At 40.1% G+C, this 19,086-nt stretch overlaps 1 protein-coding gene and 4 pseudogenes across 1 annotated transcript; all 5 read left to right on the top strand.

Moving 5' to 3' along the window:
• Positions 1–6,348: 6,348 nt before the first annotated feature.
• LOC145502083 (uncharacterized) lies at positions 6,349–7,325 on the top strand (annotated as a pseudogene).
• A 254-nt stretch (positions 7,326–7,579) lies between these two features.
• On the top strand, positions 7,580–10,230 carry LOC145502926 (uncharacterized; annotated as a pseudogene).
• A 3,037-nt stretch (positions 10,231–13,267) lies between these two features.
• LOC145502081 (uncharacterized) lies at positions 13,268–15,382 on the top strand (annotated as a pseudogene).
• Positions 15,383–15,498: 116 nt separating this feature from the next.
• LOC145502080 (uncharacterized) lies at positions 15,499–17,317 on the top strand. The gene is made up of 2 exons (XM_081481366.1): positions 15,499–15,506; positions 16,043–17,317. The coding sequence occupies exons 1-2, from the start codon at positions 15,499–15,501 to the stop codon at positions 17,241–17,243; spliced, it is 1,209 nt and encodes a 402-aa protein (XP_081337492.1). The 3' UTR covers positions 17,244–17,317.
• On the top strand, positions 17,256–18,809 carry LOC145502079 (uncharacterized; annotated as a pseudogene).
• The last annotated feature ends 277 nt before the right edge of the window (positions 18,810–19,086 follow it).

The following is a 19,086-nucleotide window of genomic DNA, read 5'->3' as shown; positions in this document are numbered from 1 at the left end:
ATCGGTAAGTTCTGTATGGTCAGTAATTGCACAAAACCAAGAACGTAGTAAACTTGAAGCAAGCAGTCTAAAATTCTTTATGTCATATCTCGCATCCTTGCATACGGTGGCCGTGCTCGCAGTACGAGCGGTAGTCAAAACCGAACAGTTCTACCGAAAAGACATGATGACAGTCCAGTCGTTTTCCTCGCAGCTAACAAAAATAAAGACAATGATAAAGTTGCTTTGACCTCTTCTGATACTTATCTCGAGAAATGTGAGTTTATTTGACGAGGAACAACGTGTTTTGGTTCAAAACACAGCTATTATCCTACCTTTTGACAATCGACGTTCGACGAGCGAGTCGCCGGACGCGGACGACCCATTTTTGGCGCATTTTGAAAGTTTGGAGACACAAAATGTTTCATATTTTTCACTTTTTGCAATCTGATATCGTTTGCGGAATTATAAATTCCTTTTCGTTAACATTAAATGCCGTCTATAGTGAAAAAAATTTCACGACTTCAATGCCTTTGTTGATAACATACATTTGACGTCAGGACAGCACATTTTGTTTTTCGCCTGCTGAATCCTGATTGGTCGATTCAAATTTCATGTGCACAAGCCGTATGCAAGGCAATCATTTTAGTAAAATCCAATATACCCTTTAACTCTAAAGGAAATCTTTCCCATCGTTCTCTCCAATGAAGATACCGGCCTATTAAAAGCCGCTGTGCTTTAAAGGAGACCAGTAACAAGATAGATGGTTTTCTGCATTTCGCATTTAACCATGCCATGAGATTTTGTCGAGTATCGCTTCTATTTCAAAATCATTATATTTAGCCAATGAAACGAATTGTAAACCCGCTATCGATCAATAAATCATAAAGGCTATTTTGGTGGTCTTTTTAATTTGTCAAACCTTAAGCATTTAAGAAATACTGAAAAACACTGAGTTTACACAGCTTGAGGCCTTTTGGCGGTCCCGAAAAGTTTTCGCACCCAGAAAGCCGTCGCAAAATCTCAAACCTTATGATTACTACATCTACGATCTCTTTGCCTTTAGACACAGATTAATTAAAAATGGCTTTGCAGACCCGAAAAAAGATTCCAGGACTTTCGAGAAACGGGCCGTCTGCAAATTATGGGAAAAATCATTTGAATTCTCCCAACTCACATTTTTGTTTTAATACTCTATTCTGATACTGGAGTAATAGGAACTAAGATGAGTCATCAAATTTTCCATGACTGATTTTCGTTTTCTTTTTCCTTATTTAGGTAAAGGACTCCAGGGAGGCTCCGCCCAGGTCAGCGGCTACCTAAGGACCTTTATTCTTGGTGTGCTTGGGAGCCTGGCCCTCACAGCATAAATGGAACTGCTCTGGCTTCTTGCTTAGCTGTTGCTAACTGCAATCTTTTGAATTCTTATTAATTGAAATAATATCTGTAAACTTGCCACAAGTTAAAGTCTTTACACGCTTAATTCGATGATTTATGAGCTGGATCTCAGTAACTCAACTAAAATCTGTTTTGATGTCACAAAAGACTTGTAAGGCCTACAAATTTCTGCAATACTTGTTAAGCTCAAACAGGAAAAACACTATTTATTTTTAAGACAAAACATCTACATATTGAATAAAAGACTTGTATATGACAAATTTCTCAAGTCTCTGTTTGGCTCATGAACGATATGGAAATATTTTATATTGCTATACTGTTTGTTTACAAATATTTCATGGCTGTTTACAAATAATTTCATTGCATGAGTTTAGTTTCCGTGCTTCTACCCAAAGGAAACGTCTGTTTCAAACTAGCATTTGGTTTTTTAAAGTGTATTTATGCAATTAAAAGTCTCTCTTCGAAAGTTTGGGTCTCCAGATGTGTTTCGTACCAATCCGCAAAACGAAAAGTTGTGAGACTGTGGCGAGTTTCTAAAGCCAGTGTTGAGGTGCGTCGGCGTGCAAGTTGAACACTAAGTTGATTAAGCTGCAGTGGTAAAGGTCGTAAAGTAACCATGGTAACGTGTTTCTGAAGCCGACTTTTCGAGAGTTAGCCATTTGTCACAGGAAATCAGCCTCGTTTCCAGGCTCTCTCTCCTGTGCCTCACTAGTCGTTATAAGAGGCAGAGGAGAGAAAGCCTGGGAACTAGGTTAACCCTTTCATGCCCAAAGGTACAACAAGAAAACGTCGTCTTGAAGCCTTAAGTCAGTTTTTTTGGCTGCCATGACGCTAAATGGGCCTTAGTTTTACTGAAAAAACTAATTTTTTTTCCTGAAAGGATAGATTTCTCTAAGATTAGGTACAAAAATGTAGAATATTTCAATTTGGTGCATGCGCATAAGCCAAAATTTGGACTTTCCTGCGATTGCCTGCTCGAAACTTTTTTCTGACCTTTTTCCTTTCCTTTTTCTCGGCACTTTTACTCTTGCTACCTTTTGCGTTTCATATTCTTTCGGGCTGTCCTAAAAAGTTGGGTGTAAATTAAGAGCAAAGCCTGGAAATGGGACCTTGATCAATTATAGGTATAAAGGGCCATTTTACCACCATTTTTGCACCAAAACTGATAACGTTGTTTTCCTATTAGCTACGTCAAAATGCCATCTATTTCCAAAGGCGACTGTTGCGCAGGTAGATCTATCCTAGCTTTACCATCTGCTTATCAAGGATATCTGATGACATTTAAATTGATGACGTCACAAGTGGTACAAGGGGCACGACCATTAAGTGGCAATAGTTGAGGTCACACCACGCACTTTTGCCCGAGAGAAAACTGATTTACCTAGGGAAAATTTACCTGAGTCCACCCGAGCTAAATTTATCTTGGGTTTCATTTTCCCCAGGTGAAAAGGTCACACTGAAGGAAATCACATCTAGGTATTTACAAGGGATTGTGAAGTGGAAAGAATTTCGCTTGATGGTGATTGAACTACGCTCGACGTTGAAGGAATTTCGCTAACTGGTGGAGCGGTGCTTGGTCAAGTTGAATGAAGTGAAGTTGGCGGGGTGAATTGATTTTGTAGGAACACTCCACTAGGCCCTGAATCCTGTTATTTAGCCGATTGAAAAGAAAGCTATTATAGATCGGGTCCGGTTCGTCTCCATGAGTATACTGGTTTCTGAAACGAAATATTATAAGCCGATTAATAAAAGCTATAGCAAACAAGGAAACTAAATCTTGAGAAAACTCAGCCAAATGAAACGTGTACTGATTGCAAATGATTCAGACTTACACGCTCGATCTAAACCACGCGATCTTCCTCTGACCCACGCCGACACGCACGCGACAAAAGCGACAAAAGACTTGCACGTCGATCTTTTTCAAGTAAAACGTGACGCGATAAAATCAGATCTGTCATCAGCGCGTTTGCCGATAAGCATCTATTGGCTAACTACTCTGGGATTTCAGTTTACTCCTTCAAATCATGTAGGGTAACTGTCAAGGGAAATTCTATTGTTCTCTTGACATATTCAAGCTTCAATGGACAAAATTTTCCCTAAGAAATTTAACTGGGAAAAGTCGGTCACAATTCTAAACTTAAGTTTCCTTAGGTAAAACTGTCAGCAAGTCAAGTTTACCTAGGGCAAAAGTGCGCAGTATGACCACAGCTAATATATGGCTACTTGGGCGTCAAAGGGTTAAAAGGGGCAGGATTACGTCACATGCTCAAGATTTTGAGCATATATCGTATTCATTAAGATATATGCTCAACATTTTGGTCGCGGTTGAAAGGAATGACTCGAAAGGACCTCATTAAATATCCAAAACAATGACGTCAGACGACGCGTCCCAAAGAAGTAGTTTTTTTGAAGGAAGAAAACACCACTGATTTGATAACTAATTACAAAGGATGGTTAAAGCTGATGAAGGTTGGTGGATTACAGAAGGACAAATTTGGAAATATTGGCCAGCTTTATTAAGATGCATCACCCATGACATAGCCCCTTGAAACTTAAGTGAACTTTAGTTCACCCCTCGTACGATGTAGGTCGGTAAACGTGTGTAACTGGTAACACACAATGAAAAAAGCCCTCAGTTATTTTTTGTCCTTGAAAAAGAAGCGTTTGTCAACATAAATAAATAACTTCACCGTAAAGATTAAGTCAAAAGGAATCGCTGCGTGGAGTATTAAAGCTACATTCCTTTCTAGGTACTAGAGTAAATTACATGGAAATGTATTATCTAAAAATCATAAAAATGAGGCAAGGCAGGCCGTGGTGATTTTTTTTCCATACAAATCTTGTAAATTTAAATAAGTCACACTTTACCATTTTAAACAAGTACCGAAATGTCTCAGTGTAGTGTATTATGTCACTTCTTTTTGATGTTACCCGGTGAGTGGTTGTAGAAACTTAACCAGGTAACAGATGTCAATGGCAGCCATTTTTGCATAAGGTTCAAGAGATCCTTTATCACTTGAAGGCAGTCACAATTTGTTTTTACTTCTTTTTTTTTTTTTTTTTTCTTTCTGTATAAAGATCTCAGAAAACACGGAGAGAAGAAGAAAAAGGGCCTCTGAGCAACTCAGGGCTGACATTACAAATGGAAAGGCGAGGGGAGAAAACCGGGTATATATTGAATTTTCACGGGATTCCTACAACGCTAGTCATTTTTAGGACAGGTATGGCTCTTTGTTAAAGGCCAAAACAAGTGGAAGGGCATCGCCCGACCGCTACATTTTGTCACAGAATACACGAAAAATGAATCCTGCAGTAAACAAAATTCTGCTTTTCGGTTACAGGTGGCTGGAATATCTCAAAGAATCGACCCAAGAATATCGGAAAGAATACAAGCTTTAGCCTGGGATGGTTTCCGTGATGTAAACGAGATGAAACGCCACATCCATGTGTATGTGAAGAATAGTCTATTTCCGGAAAGCGCGCCTCCCCCTAAGTCTAAAAAACGCTTCTGCCCTTGCAAGAGCACCATAAAAAATCACATGTGCAATGCAGTTATCAAACAGCGTTTGGCAAAGGTTGACCAGGCGAGCGTCATTGAAAAAATCAAAGTTTAGCGAGCTGAAAACGAGGGAGATTTTTTCGAATTTCGTCTCTCTGTTGACCCAGAATTCAAGGATGCCGCTGTGGACTGTGAAGGCAGTGTTGAAGAAGGCGAACTGGAAGACGACGATCTGGAGGAAGTGAAAGTGGACGATAGCACCTTGAATAAAGGCCTGCTATTCGTCCACCGGACGAGCTGCCAACGACGTTTCCTTAACAGATACGGGAATGAGCTGTCCCTTTTAGGTGACACCTTTAGTACAACGAAATATTCTCTGCCCTTCTATTTCCCCGTTGTAAATACGAATATGGAAAACAAAGTCGTAGTTTCGTTTGTAACACAATCGGAGACCACTGATGCTGTTAAAGAGGCTTTGTCTGTCATTAAGAAGTGGAATCCTGATTGGGCCCCAAAACACTTCATGGTTGATTATGCTGAAGAAGAGATTTCGGCAGTGGAAGATCTTTTTCCCAGGTACCGTTGAAATGAGTGGAAATTGGTAATATCGTGAGGTTTCTTTTGTTTGTTTGTTTGTTTTGTTCTTGCTGTTTGTTGAAATATACTTTAGGAACATCCCTGGTCATAAAATAGCTTAGGAACAGCACATACAGAAGAAAAACAGTTAGCGCATGTCCGCAATTGCAATAATGTGTAGATCGACGTGTTGATCGAGACTGCCTTGTATTTGACAATAAAACTAATTCTCTTTTATTAGAATGTCTGGTCTACATATGTGACTTTCATAGAAAGCAAGCGTAGGAGCGTTGGCTGTCAAAAATCAGCAACGGAATGACCCATTTAAAGACGAAAGCCCTAGCTGCAATGAGAAGGATTGCCCGTGCAAGCACAGTTGAGGTGGTCGAGGAGAAGGTGCAGCTACGTAAAGACGACGAAGAACTTTGGGGACAGTCTCTCTTTAGAAAAAGGTTTGAAAAAACTAGGCTGAGACAATACTAGGCCCATTTAAGTCCATTTTCCGTTGTACAATACAATTTTTCCCCACTGTTTGTTAGTGTAAGTTTACCTCTGGCGACTTGAATTCATTGTTTCATTTTTAAGGGTATATCTCTTGAACATTTTCCAGATTCAGGACAAGTCGGAAAACGGAATTTATTCAAAGTGATAGGTATGACTACCGGGTAATGTTAGTTCTGAAAAGAACTGTCGTTGGTGACTTATGTCTCGACATACTAAGCGGAAGTCTCCTTCAGAGTCAAGCGACTCACTTGACTCTGAAGATGATAACAGTTCCTTTCCGGACAAACCATCGCCTGGATGATCACCCTAGATGAACTACTGATACTCCTGGGTTCAAACTGTTTCCTATAAAATAGACTACCTAGTAAGGCATGCGCTAAAATAAGAACTACATGCCTGTGGCGTTTTGTTTCTCATCACATTCTATGCGTAATCCGCTACAACAAAACTACAGCACGTTTATACTCATTCTTTTTGTTTCTGTTTTTCAGCGCTGGGTTTGGGCATACCGCAAAGACAGAATACTTCTCAATGTCAACACCAACAATGGCTCCGAACAACAAAACTTGGGTTTTAAATCAGACTGATTTGGTGGGAAGACAGAACTCTTCCTTGAGTACCATGCTAAGCATTCTGATATAGGAGTTTCTCCCAGAAAGCTGCGACAGGCAATACACTAATTAAAGGTCATAATATCAGTCTGTAATATCACGTCGTTTAAGTTGCTTGTGTCCATACGCCTGTAAGTAAGAATCCCGGCCCACAATTTTTTTTTTTCGAAATTGCCTCTTCTGTTTTGTTCACTGGGTCATTCCAGAGGTCAAACCACCTCTTATTTTTCCTCCCACGGTAACAAAAAAAAGTAATGGGAAATTAGCGTTTTAACCATTGGCGGGCCGTACAAGAGCTTTGAAAAAGAAGTTCTGTTCAGCAACGGTCTGAGGGTAATCACCTCCAGCAGTTTTCACCTTTTAGGCGCATATATCAAAAACATTAGTACAAGTGGCATCAGTAATAGCTGATAGAAACGAATAATAAATTGATTAGCCAGTGACCTGTCATTGATTTATTGATTGATTGATTATCAATTAGTTAATGATTACTCATTTATGTGTCGGCTGGGTTAAATAAATTTACCTCGAGTTTCAGAAAAAAATTCGTTTCTGTAGTTTTACTCGCAACAGATATGTCGAAAACAATGTTAGACTTCCAGTCAGTACCGCCAGTAAAATGCTGATGTGCCTCATTATCTCCACGACCGTCCTCCCTCGCTTATCAATAACTACTTGGATAGGCTGTCTTCAGCTGTCGAGATAGGGCAAGAATGCATTCAAGTGAGAACGAGGCACATTTAAAGTTAAAAGCTTGGATCCCAACACCCAGGGTTGCTGGTATTGCTTGTCGTTCGGTGACGATGAAAGAATGCCACATTGTGAATGCGTTGATTGGGAGAAGCACCGCCTTCCTTGAAAGCTTTTCTCAGCTGTGTTTAGGTATTTCAAAGGTTGGGGATTGACAAATTCCCTGCGCATTGCAGAGAATCTCCTTTGTTAACTTTGGAACATGTTGTCGTGTTTCGTAAAGAGCCAATTGCTAAAATTGATGAGGGAGAGGAAACGGAAGATGCGATACCGGAAAACAAGGATCATAGCTCAAATATGATTTTCGATGAAGAGCCTTCAAAACTTCCCGATAAACTGAAATCACGTAAAACGTGGAACACAAAGTGCAAAGAAGCCATAAAAGAAGTCATATCATTAACTCACATCAGTGTGGATGACACTTAAAGCTTGAAGGAATTGTGCAGCCTTGTACATGATTGTATTAATATCTTGAGCAATGCTGCCCAGAAGGAAGAAGGCCTGGTCTTAGAAAAGCCGCCAACTAAGGGTACTTCCAAGTCAAGTACATCCAAGTCAAGTACATCCGAGTCGAGTACATCGAAGTCGAGTACATCAAAGTCGAGTATACTTCCAAGTCAGGAAGTTCAAGTAGCTTTAAGGAGATCCCAAAAGCGAAAAGCCGAAACCCGTTATCTGGACGGCATGGTGAAAGGGCCGAGATAATGAAAAGAAAGTTTAAAGTTAATGTTGATGTGACAGTAGAACAACCCGTCCCTAAGCGTGGCAAAAAGGGTGTGAGTGAACGTGTTATTGAAAGTGAAACTGTATCAATGGATTTAGATTACAAAGCTGATCCAATTACATCTGATCCTAACCCTGTACCAAATTCAACTACTCCCACTAGGGTACTGTAAGCTGAATCCACTACATGTACTAAACCTAATGTTAACCCTGACGTTGAAGCTGCTCCAAAACCGCAGAGCTAACCTACAGGAGACCCCGACATCCACTGCACTGCAGTATTACCAGCCACTCGCACTGCAGTACCACCAGCTACTCCCACTTCAGTACCACCAGCTACTGCCACTGTAGTACCACGAGCTGCTCCCACTGCAGTACCACCAGCTACTCCCACCGCAGCACCAACCGCTACTCCCACTTCAGTACCACCAGCTACTCCCACTGCAGTAGCACCAGCTACTCCCACTTCAGTACCACAGCTACTCCCACTGCAGTAGCACCAGCTACTCCCACTGCAGTACCACCAACTACTCCTACTACAGTAGCACCAGCAACGCCCACTTCAGTACCACCAGCTGCTCCAAGCTCTGTCCCTTCCAGCACAGCCAGTCCTATTATTATAGACGATAATTCTCCTGATCCTCGTTCATGGGTCAAAATTGAAAACTGCTGTCCTGATGATCCTGATTATAAACTTGTTCTCTACCCTGAAAGCAAAGGAAGCATTGTAAAAGAGAACTACTGGCTTGCTGATTCAGAAATCCATGTAGGGCACTGCTTCTAAAGAGAGATTGTCCTTACGTAGATGGCCGTCATGATCCAGCAATAAGAGGTTCAGTTGTTGCGCCTTCAACATCAGAGTTCGTACAGATTCTGAACACAGTGTCTCACTTGGTGTGCCTTAGTACAATTGCAACAACACCTGGCACTGGAACAGTCAAAATCTTTGGTAGCATGTATCAAAAGCCCAATTTAATTCCAGTAGGACACGCTTGTCGTATGCTGATGTATCCCGTTTCTACAGTCAATTTTATTAAAGACAAGGTCCAGAGACAAGTGGGTGCCAATGACTGTGGCTTATTTTCACTGGCCTTTGCAACTGATCATGGTTTGGACCCTGTCCATCTAAGGTATGATCAAGGATCTATGCGGCAACACTATGTTAACTGCCTAGAAAATGGAGCGATGGTGCCATTTCTCAGAACAACACGAAGGGTACCTTTTCATTTGAGCTGCAACAAATCTGCTGTTGTTATTTACTTCGTATGTAGACTGCCATATGATAAAGGTGAATATGTCCAGGGCAGCTTCAAATGCAAAGAATGGTATCATCCCGCATGTGTTAATGTAGCAGCATTGTCAGTAAACAGTGGTAGAAAATGGAGATGTAGCAGAAGCAAAGATGCTGCAAAACGTAAAGCAGTACCTCTTAGAAAACTCTGACTGAACGGTATTGGCATTACATGTACGTAGATATATTCCAATAAATTTAACACTTCAAAATCCCTCCCAGACAACCCCCACCCACCCCTCCCCCCTCCCCTATGCATTTGACATTTACATTTTCACTTTATCAAATGCCCCTGCCCCGCACCTTGGACATACTTGGAATAAACATGACTGTGAGAAATAGGAGCTTTTGTGATTATCACATGGAGATAAAATTTTAATATACTGTAATGAAATTGATATAGTGGTTGCACGAACTAAGGTGCGCGTGCTAAGATGTATAGCGGTTGTATTTGAATGTATGCCCGCACAAGTTCTAAGGCTAAGAGACGGTTATATGGCGAGTACAGAATGCGCAATGTACTCGTAATACAGGACATATAAGAGAATCACGTTATGTAGTAGCCGGTGTGTGTGAGTAGACTTGCCGTGTACAAGCAAGCTGAACGTGAGGATGTCGAGTAATTAAACCGTTGGATGTTGGACTCTTTGATTGGAACTTGTTGTCGCTCGCGCGCGTTGCATTTGGTGTCAGAAGTGGGATCGAAGCACGACCAAAGTCAGCTGAAGGTCAGGTCAGATCGTTTTGTTTTGGTATAGATAGTTGTCCTGCGAACGGCTGTTGTGTGGTGCTGTAGTTAAGCTACACGACGAGATATTTTGACTTGTAGTGGCGTGCTGGTTGCTACGAAACACTTTAATTTATGTGGTAGCTGCCGTTGTTTGGTCGTTAAAAAATATATTTTAGGACATTTGGTTGCCGTTGTTAGTTGGGGTTGCCGTTAGTTGCTGGCGTGATCCAGGCGACCGTTAAAGTTTAGTTTAGTAGCGTTGATTGAACATTGAGCTCCTTTAGGATGGCCGCGGCTGATCGGAGTTATTGCGAAGTCCAGTTGGGTGCGAAAGAAAATTATTGTGACGAGAAACGAACAGGGGAATTGAGAAGAATTCGAACGATCTGTTTCCCTATAATTTATAAGATACTTTGAACAAATATGGACAAATTCGAATAAATAAATATGAAAATTAAAAGATGAAAATAAGAAGAAAAGACTTTAGGCAGAGTTCTGAGTTCTGCAGTGACTGATATCACCTTGGATTGGGAAGAAAAAAACAAAATATAAAAAAGAAAAGAAATCATTACAACACTGGGTATTGCGTACTTGTAACCCAACCAAGTGCAAACTCCGCTGAACATGGCTTAAGGTGGCTGAACACAGTTTTTGATACCTGTGTTTGATTCACCTTTTTCTATAAAAGCCTTGTTCCCACGGTCGCCAAAAATGGCAGCAACCAAGTAAACAACACAAGCTTTGGTTTTTTAATAGTTAAGCTGACGTATGTGTAGAAAATCTAGTCATTAGATTTTCTTTATATTTTGCATGCAACAAGCTTGTAACGATACTCACAAGTCAACAACATTTTGATAATAATTTAACAGAGGGATCTTTAATTATCCCTTGTTGAAGGTTTAGTGGAATATCTAGAATTTCCTTTGCTAAAGTTCAGTTTTTTTCAATACTCCAGTTACTTATTTCCTAAAGTACTTTCGTGCCAAATTTCGCGAAATTCTAATGAGTGGTTCTCGAGAAATAGGCATATTCCCGAGATAGCAATTTTCTATTCAATCGTAATTTCTTGACTTACTACTCATGCGCTACATTTAACTAAGTTCTTTCGGTAACAACGAAAAAGCTGAGAACTGCTGGGTTCCTTGCATCGTTACCTTTTCTAACATATCTTTGTAATAAAAGATTAGAACTATCAATACACTGCGTTCTATTATAGAGAAAAATAACACAGAGAGCGGATGTTGAGTAAATAAAATGATCGCTCAATCGACGGCATGTTTGTTTTTTGCAGACATTGTGCGCGCGCTGAATCGTATTGGCAAAAGTGCGCGCGAAAACTGTGTTCGGCCACCTTAACTACACTTATCAGACGAGTCGCGGTGCTGTCTTTGTGGTGTAATGGTTCCACGTTAAACACAGTATTATATTTCTACGATCTCTCAGAAGATAAAAAAAATAATAATAATAAAGAAAAAAACAAATTTTGAAGCCCACTAAAATTACGATCGTAAATACCTCACTGAAGATCAGTTTTAGGTCTCACGAAAGATAAATAATTATAACATACCGTGCGGTAATCCTATCTAATTTCTATTGAGCCATCAGGAACAAAATCTCTACGTAAGCACGGCCGTGCGTCTGATAAGATGTCATGTGCAGTTTCAATTTACCTGCAAAATGTCCGTCGACTTTAGTGCAAGTTCCTTTTGTTTAAGTTTCCGCAATGTGAAGATTATCCTGAACAATCCAAACTCTACTTCGAGCCTTTAACTTTTGCCAAGCTAAGATGTTTACTTAAACGTGAGTATTTTGACTTTGTTTGTCTACATTTTCATCCAGTATTTTTGACTTTGTCTGCCTACATTTTCATTATAATTAATTCGAAGAAGCGAATTTTTCATCGACAATTTTAGAAACCAAGTTAAGCGTTTTCGCTCAACCGTTGCTCATCTGATTGTGGCGTGTTAGGATCCTAATGGCCTTTGTTTTTCTTCACCGTGCATTGTGAGAACTTTGCAGTCAATCACAAATAAACATGTATTACCGCCTAAGTTGTTGTCGCCATGTTATCAAAAAATTGGTTCATGCTTTTAGCTGTGCGTATATCGAGTTATGGATGCACTTGGGAAGTTTGGAGAGTACTCAAGAAGCTAGAGTCGCTCTCGGCTGTCGCCTCGAGCAACTCTTACGCTTCTTTTGTGCTCTCCAAACTTCCCACGTGCATCCATAACTCGATATACGTACACTTAGCATATACGTACATATAAGTACATATATACGTACATATACGTACTTACATGTACGTGCACATAGCGCTCGCTGGTCCTACCTAATTCCTATTGAGCCATCATGAACGATCTGTGCGTATATAAGCTGACATGTGCAGTATTAATTTAGCTGCAATATTTTCTTTGAGTTCAGTGCAAGTTCCTTTTTTTTTGGGCAATGTGAAGATTATTGTGAACAATCAAAACTCTACTTAGAGCCTTTGACTTTTGCCAAGCTTAGATGTTTACTTTTAAAAGGACGTTCACGCTAATTGTTTCTGTGCATCCTTACTGCGCACACAAATTCTCACGCCATATCATGCACGAGAGCGCGCGCTAAGTAATAAAATAAACAATGATAGGGCAGATGGCCATTGCTATAGCTTTGCCTGAATTTAACTCTCTTGAAAGTTCGGTGACGCCTTTGTTTCTTTTGATGGATCATTTTTCCACCGATTTTCCATGTTTAGCGAAAAAATTAAGAAAATCTATTGACTAGAAGTTTGAATTTTTTGCTTAACCCTTATTTTGAGAAAAAAGTCGAACATTTCATAAAAACTACTTTGAACCCCCCCTAAGACCCCTATCTATTCAATTTTTATAATCCACTTTTATTTTTTGAAAAATTTGAGAATCCCGCCTAAAACGGCTAATTAATTGAGAAGCGGTCAATTATTTATGCATAGCAACCGTCTGTTTACACTTTGTTTATTTTGGTTGTCATGGGACTTTCTGTTCCGCGTTAGGTCAAAAGTCCCCTAAAAGTCGTTTCCACAATCCTTAGAAGCCAAATTTCACAGAGTCCAGTCCAGATTTTCATTTGCAGTAACCATAATGCAGCGCGGTTGTCAAAGATTCGAAGTTGTGATTTTCTCGAAAGCGTGGTGTGGTGAAGTCAGATTGTTTTCTCGAGTATTTTTAATTGTTGTGCTTCATGAAATGGTCGAACCTGGAAAAAGGAAATTCAGATCGGTTAGGAGAAAAAAAAGAAAAGGTTTTTGTGGCCATAATGGGGCAAACAAATGGCCAAAGCTGACAAAGGAAGCAGATCAAGATGGCGGCGTGGAAGGTGAAGTCAAAGCCAGAGGCGAGAGTGACCTCAGTGAAGCCGAAGATTTGCCGGTGAGAGCCAATGTTTCTGCCTCAAAACTTCAGAATTCTTCCTTTTCTAGTTATGAAGAGCGAGAAGGCATCCTGACCCGAAAGAAGACGATCAGCGTTGGACTCGGAGCTGCATCAGCAGATGTTGAACAAGTTGCAAGCGGGTTTAAATTGCAAGATGCCACTCTGTTGAGTGAGTGTATTGCCTCAGCAGCAATTTGCAACTCTTGTCGCAAATCCCAATCAAGTCTCAAACTCTATCAGCGAGATTATCAGAGGGAAGGACTTGCTGAATGTCTTTTTCTCAAATGCTCAATTTGTGGTCATGAGACTGACTTGAAAACTGGCAAGAAACTTGGAGGTGTTGGTGGAGGTGCACAAGTCAACAGGAGGTCAGTTTTGGCTTCCCAGAAACTTGGCCAGACTGGATTGACAGATTTTTGTTCCAGGATGAATCTGCCCCCACCAGTAACCAAGAAATCCTTCAATGAACACTTAATTCAAATTGAAAAGGCTGCTGTAGAACATGCTAAAGGTGAAATGCAAGATGCTGCTAGGAGACTGGTTGCAGTTACCAAGGATAAACACCCCGACAGAATTGAAGAAGAAAATGGCCAAGCAGTGGCAAAGGTAGCAGTTACAGTTGACGGAACATGGCAGAAAAGGGGCCATTCCTCAAAGATCGGTGTGGTGTTTGTGATTTCAGTGGCTACCGGAGAGATTCTTGACTACGAGGTCAAGTCTCTTATTTGCCACGAGTGTCGAGCTCGTGAGCATATGGATAAAGACACCGAAGAATTTAAAGCTTGGAAAGCTAGCCATACAAATTGCCAAATTAACCATTCCACCAGCTCTGAGGACATGGAGGCTTCTGCAGCAGTTGAAATGTTTGGTAGAAGTAAAGAGAACTACAACCTGAAGTATACAACCTTTGTGGGAGACGGTGACAGTAGTTGTTTTGGCCGAGTGCGAGAAGCCATGGCTGCAAAATATGGAGACAAGTACACCGTAGTCAAGGAGGAGTGTGTTGGACATGTCCAAAAGAGAATGGGTACAGCTCTTCGGAAGTACAAAAAGGACATGAAGGGAAGAAAGCTAGCGGACGGAAAAGGTGTTGGCGGAAAAGGGCGGCTAACAGACAAACTTATTGACCGCATTCAGAACTATTATGGCAATGCCATAAGAGAAAATTCTGGCAACCTTGAAGGAATGAAAGAGAGTATCAAGGCCATTCAGTGCGATATGATAGAGGACAAGAGCTTGTCTCTGGAAAAGCAACATAGACACTGCCCAAAGGGGAAAAACACATGGTGTAAATGCTGGGCAGACAAGCAAAACTAGACAAACACATATGACAACAGCAAGCGTCTCCCAGAAGTTTTCATGAAAGAGTTAGATCCCATTTTTGAGAGATAATCTGATGAATCTCTTTTGACAAGGTGCCTCCAGGGACTCACTCAAAATCAGAATGAGAGTGTCAATGCTCAGTTGTGGTCCAAGTGCTCAAAAACAACATTTGTTGGTCTGCGAAGAGTGCGAATAGCTGTTTGCGAAACTGTGACAGTGTTTAACACTGGGGCAGCTAATAAAGCTGTCATTATGGATCTTTCTGGAGTGAATCCTGGTGCAAGCATGTTGAAAGCTTTGAGGGAACATGACAAAAAAAAGATCAAAAGTGCAGGACAAAAAGTTTCATTGAAATATAGGAAACAAAGGAAAAATTTGCGTGCAAAGCGGAAATCGAAAGGAGAGGAATAATACTCTTCAGGGGCTTTTGGCCTTGATTCAAAGCCTAAGACAGCAGTTAAGCAAGGAAGGAAAGTTAAGTCCAGGAAAAACATTCAGGTGTTACCATCCACAAGCAGAGAGGAACATGTGGAGATCACATTTGCAGAACCAGTTTTTGAAGTTGTGGCCCCTTCAAAAGAGCAGTGTATTCATGAAGAGAACTGAACTAAACTGAACTTTTTGCCATCCAGCCATGTACTTTCGCTGGAGAAAAACTTTTCAGTTATACCTAATTGATGTTCTCAGTTGATCATAAGCCAAAAACACCCTTACCTGGCAAAATGGAAGGGTATTACGGTGAACTGCATTCACAGCACATGTCTTAAATTTTAAAAGCATTTTTTCTCAAAATCACATGTTTGAGATTTCTCACACTTGTGGCAGTTATATCTTTGCCAGTTTTCAATGGATTTTTATGATTTTTTCACAGATGTGTAGTTTTAGCTGCATTGTGCAATGAGTGAATTAGTTTTGGCCCGTTACGGCAGCTTAGTTGGTTGCTATGGAAACATGCTACTTTACACAAGTGCGACCTCGATTTGGCGAAACTCAAAAACTGTTTCACTCATTGCACAATTTACATCCATATAAGTGTCCTTGCAGAGTTTTATTGCTTTATTGTTTATATTTACTAAGATAGGTTTGCCATAAAATAGGAAGTGGACCACATTTTTCTGAGGTTACCATGGTACCTGGTGGGCGTGGCATCTTATATGTCATGTCAATCTTTTGAACTCAGTAAGTTCTATGTTGTGTCCAAATTTCATGGAGTTTGGTTGAATCCTTAAAAAAAATATGTCACTGTTTTATTGTATACCAAATAAGGGTTAACTACCTCCTTAAAAACCTTAGCCTTAAAGAACTCAAGTCTGAACTTGACATGCGAGGTTTAACTAAAGCAGGGAATAAAGCCGCTTTGTCTGAGAGGCTGAAGTCAGCAATTTTGAACGAACACTCTCGCCCGAGTCCTACCAACAAGAGCGTTGCTAAAGACATCGAGGCTGTCAAGACTAATGATGATCAACCCGAGGTTAGAAATTGTCCATGTTATCATCGTCTCAGTCCTCTTATTGAAGATCTAAAATCTGAGATACGTGACATCAAACAAAAAATGTCCTGCTCGGATAATCGTCCTACTGAAGCAGGTTTGAAGTCGTCGATCAAAAGGTTTAAAGAAGAAAACGACTATTTACGTACACAGATGGCCGCCACGAGCGAACGTTACGACCGTATAAAAGAGGAGCGAGATTCCTTAAAACTCGTTGTTTCAACTATTTCGAAAGATCTGTACCAACAAAGCCGAGAGAACATTTCAGATACTACGCCATCATCGGCAAATTTGCATAGTTCAAAGTCATTAATTCAAGATGAAATTAAGGATCAAGAGTCTCAAGAGAACTCTAATGACTGGAAAACTGTTAAAACTGGTGTTAACAAGAAACAAAGAAGGTCTTCAACTGGAACGAAATCTAAATATACCTCCACGAACAACAAGCCTAACCCTACCGACAGTGAGGCTTCAGCACAGAATGACGAGCGGATAACAGTCGTTGTCGGAGACTCCCTCATAAAGAATGTTCATGGTATAAAAGTTGCTAAAGCCGTGGGTCACCGAGTAGTTGTCAAGCCATTCCCTGGAGCTAACATTCATGACATGAAATCACACATTATTCCTAAGATTGAAAGATCCCCCGACCAAATTTGTTTACATGTGGGCACCAATGATTTGAGATCTTCTTCGCCGAATGACGTCGCGGATGCTATTGTTAACTTAGCCAGAGAAATTGACGGTGCGTGTGAGGCAGAGATAATCGTATCTGAACTAACAACAAGGAACGATGGCTACGGTGATGCAGTCAAAGCTGTTAACCGACGCCTGAAGCAATTTTGTAAGCAAAACGATTGGAAACTCGTAAGCCACTCAAACATTACCTCAAAGGAACTTAACAAAGGCGGACTCCACTTAAATAAAGAAGGTAACGAATTGTTGCAAAGAAATTTTATAAATTTTTTAAGGAATAATTGATCCCCGAGTTCCATGAATGTCGAGTCTAATGTTTCAACAAATTTGTTGGATCCTGTTTTAATTAATGAAAATAATCATACCTCTTTCCCAACGGCCACTTTTTCAAATATCTCTTACTCTCTACCGCCTGGACGCGGTTTTAAAATTGGCGGTTTAAATATCAATAGTCTTACAAAGCATATTGATGAACTTAGAATTCTTCTTGATGATTATTCTATTGATATTCTCTCACTTAACGAAATCAAACTTGATGAATCTATCAAAAGTTGTGAGCTCCATATTCCAGGCTATGAATTAATTCGTCGTGATAGAGATAGAAATGGTGGAGGTGTGTGCTTCTAGTTAGAAACTTCGATAAATTTTGTGGTTCGTTCTGATTTGAATGTAGTTAACCTTGAAAATTTATGTCTAGAAATTCGTAAACCCAATTCAAAGCCATTTTTTGTAATCACTTGGTACAGACCTCCTTGTTCCTCGATAGAGTCATTTTCGTATTATGAATCACTTGTCGGTAAATTAGATTCCCTTGGCTTTGAATATTACTTAGTAGGCGATTTTAACTGCAATTTGGCCTCTCCCCATTATGACACGAATACTCGTCGTTTATGTGAAATATCTGATTTATATGGGCTCCAACAGCTCATCACTGAACCGACCCGTATAACTGAATCCTCATCAACATTAATTGACTTAATCTATACGAACTATGTTGACAGGGTAGTCTGTTCCGCTGTCTCTCATATTGGCATCAGCGATCATAGCCTTATTTATGTTTATCGTAAACTATCTCCCGATTTCCCATCAAAGGGGCATTCTACCATATCTTACAGAAATTTTCAAAACTTTAATCGTGGAAAATTTCGCAACGATATCTTTCAACAAGACTGGAGCTGTAATTCTGATGATCCAAATATTTCGTGGGCTGACTGGAAAGCAAAATTTCTGAGCATTGTCAACATTCATGCTCCATTTAGAACTAAACGTATAAGATCACATAAGGCACCCTGGATCAACTCAGACTTGAAGAAAGGTATGCGCGATCGTGACGCTGCCAAGAGAAAAGCTGTTAAGTCAAATGATCCATGCGATTGGGCAAAGTATAAAAAGCTGCGAAACTCACTAAATAATAGGATCAAAACTGCTAAGGCATCTTATTTTTCGAAAGCTTTTATGCAATTTGAGAGCAACTCTACGAAAACTTGGCAAACAATTAATGAACTTACATCTCGCCGTAAAAGCAATGAGACTGCGAAAGAACTAAAAGTAAATGACGTTGTAATAAATAATTCTAGTGAAATCTCAGATACTTTTAATGACCATTTTTCAACAATCGGGCCCAGACTTGCCAATGAAATACCTCCAATAGGTCAAAATGATGATTCGAGTTACACTAATTTTATCACTTGTAACAATAAAACATTCCATTTCTGTCCAACTAGCAGTAATATTGTTTTTCCTCATCTAAACAAATTATCTAGATCTAAAGCAACAGGTCTTGACAACATTTCTGCTAGATTAATCCGTGAATGTGCTGATCTTATCTTTGACTTCTGGTATATTTCCTGACGATTGGAAATGTGCTAGAGTTACTCCGTTGTTTAAGCAGGGTGAGCGATCTGATCTAAATAATTATCGGCCAATTTCAGTCATTCCAGTAATTGCTAAGGCATTCGAGAGGATCGTGTATGACCAGCTATATAGCTTTCTAACTAAAGAGGACGTAATTTCTAAACAACAGTCGGGCTTTCGCTCATTGCATTCAACTATTACTGCTCTATTAGAAACTACCGATAGTTGGGCGTCTAATATCGATCGCGGAAATGTTAATGCTGTAGTTTTTCTC

The sequence above is a fragment of the Orbicella franksi genome, chromosome 11, assembly GCF_964199315.1.
Source record: "Orbicella franksi chromosome 11, jaOrbFran1.1, whole genome shotgun sequence".
Taxonomy (NCBI): Eukaryota; Metazoa; Cnidaria; class Anthozoa; order Scleractinia; family Merulinidae; genus Orbicella; species Orbicella franksi.
The sequence above is the reverse complement of the archived record's forward strand: the minus strand, read 5'-3'. Positions and strand labels throughout refer to the sequence as shown.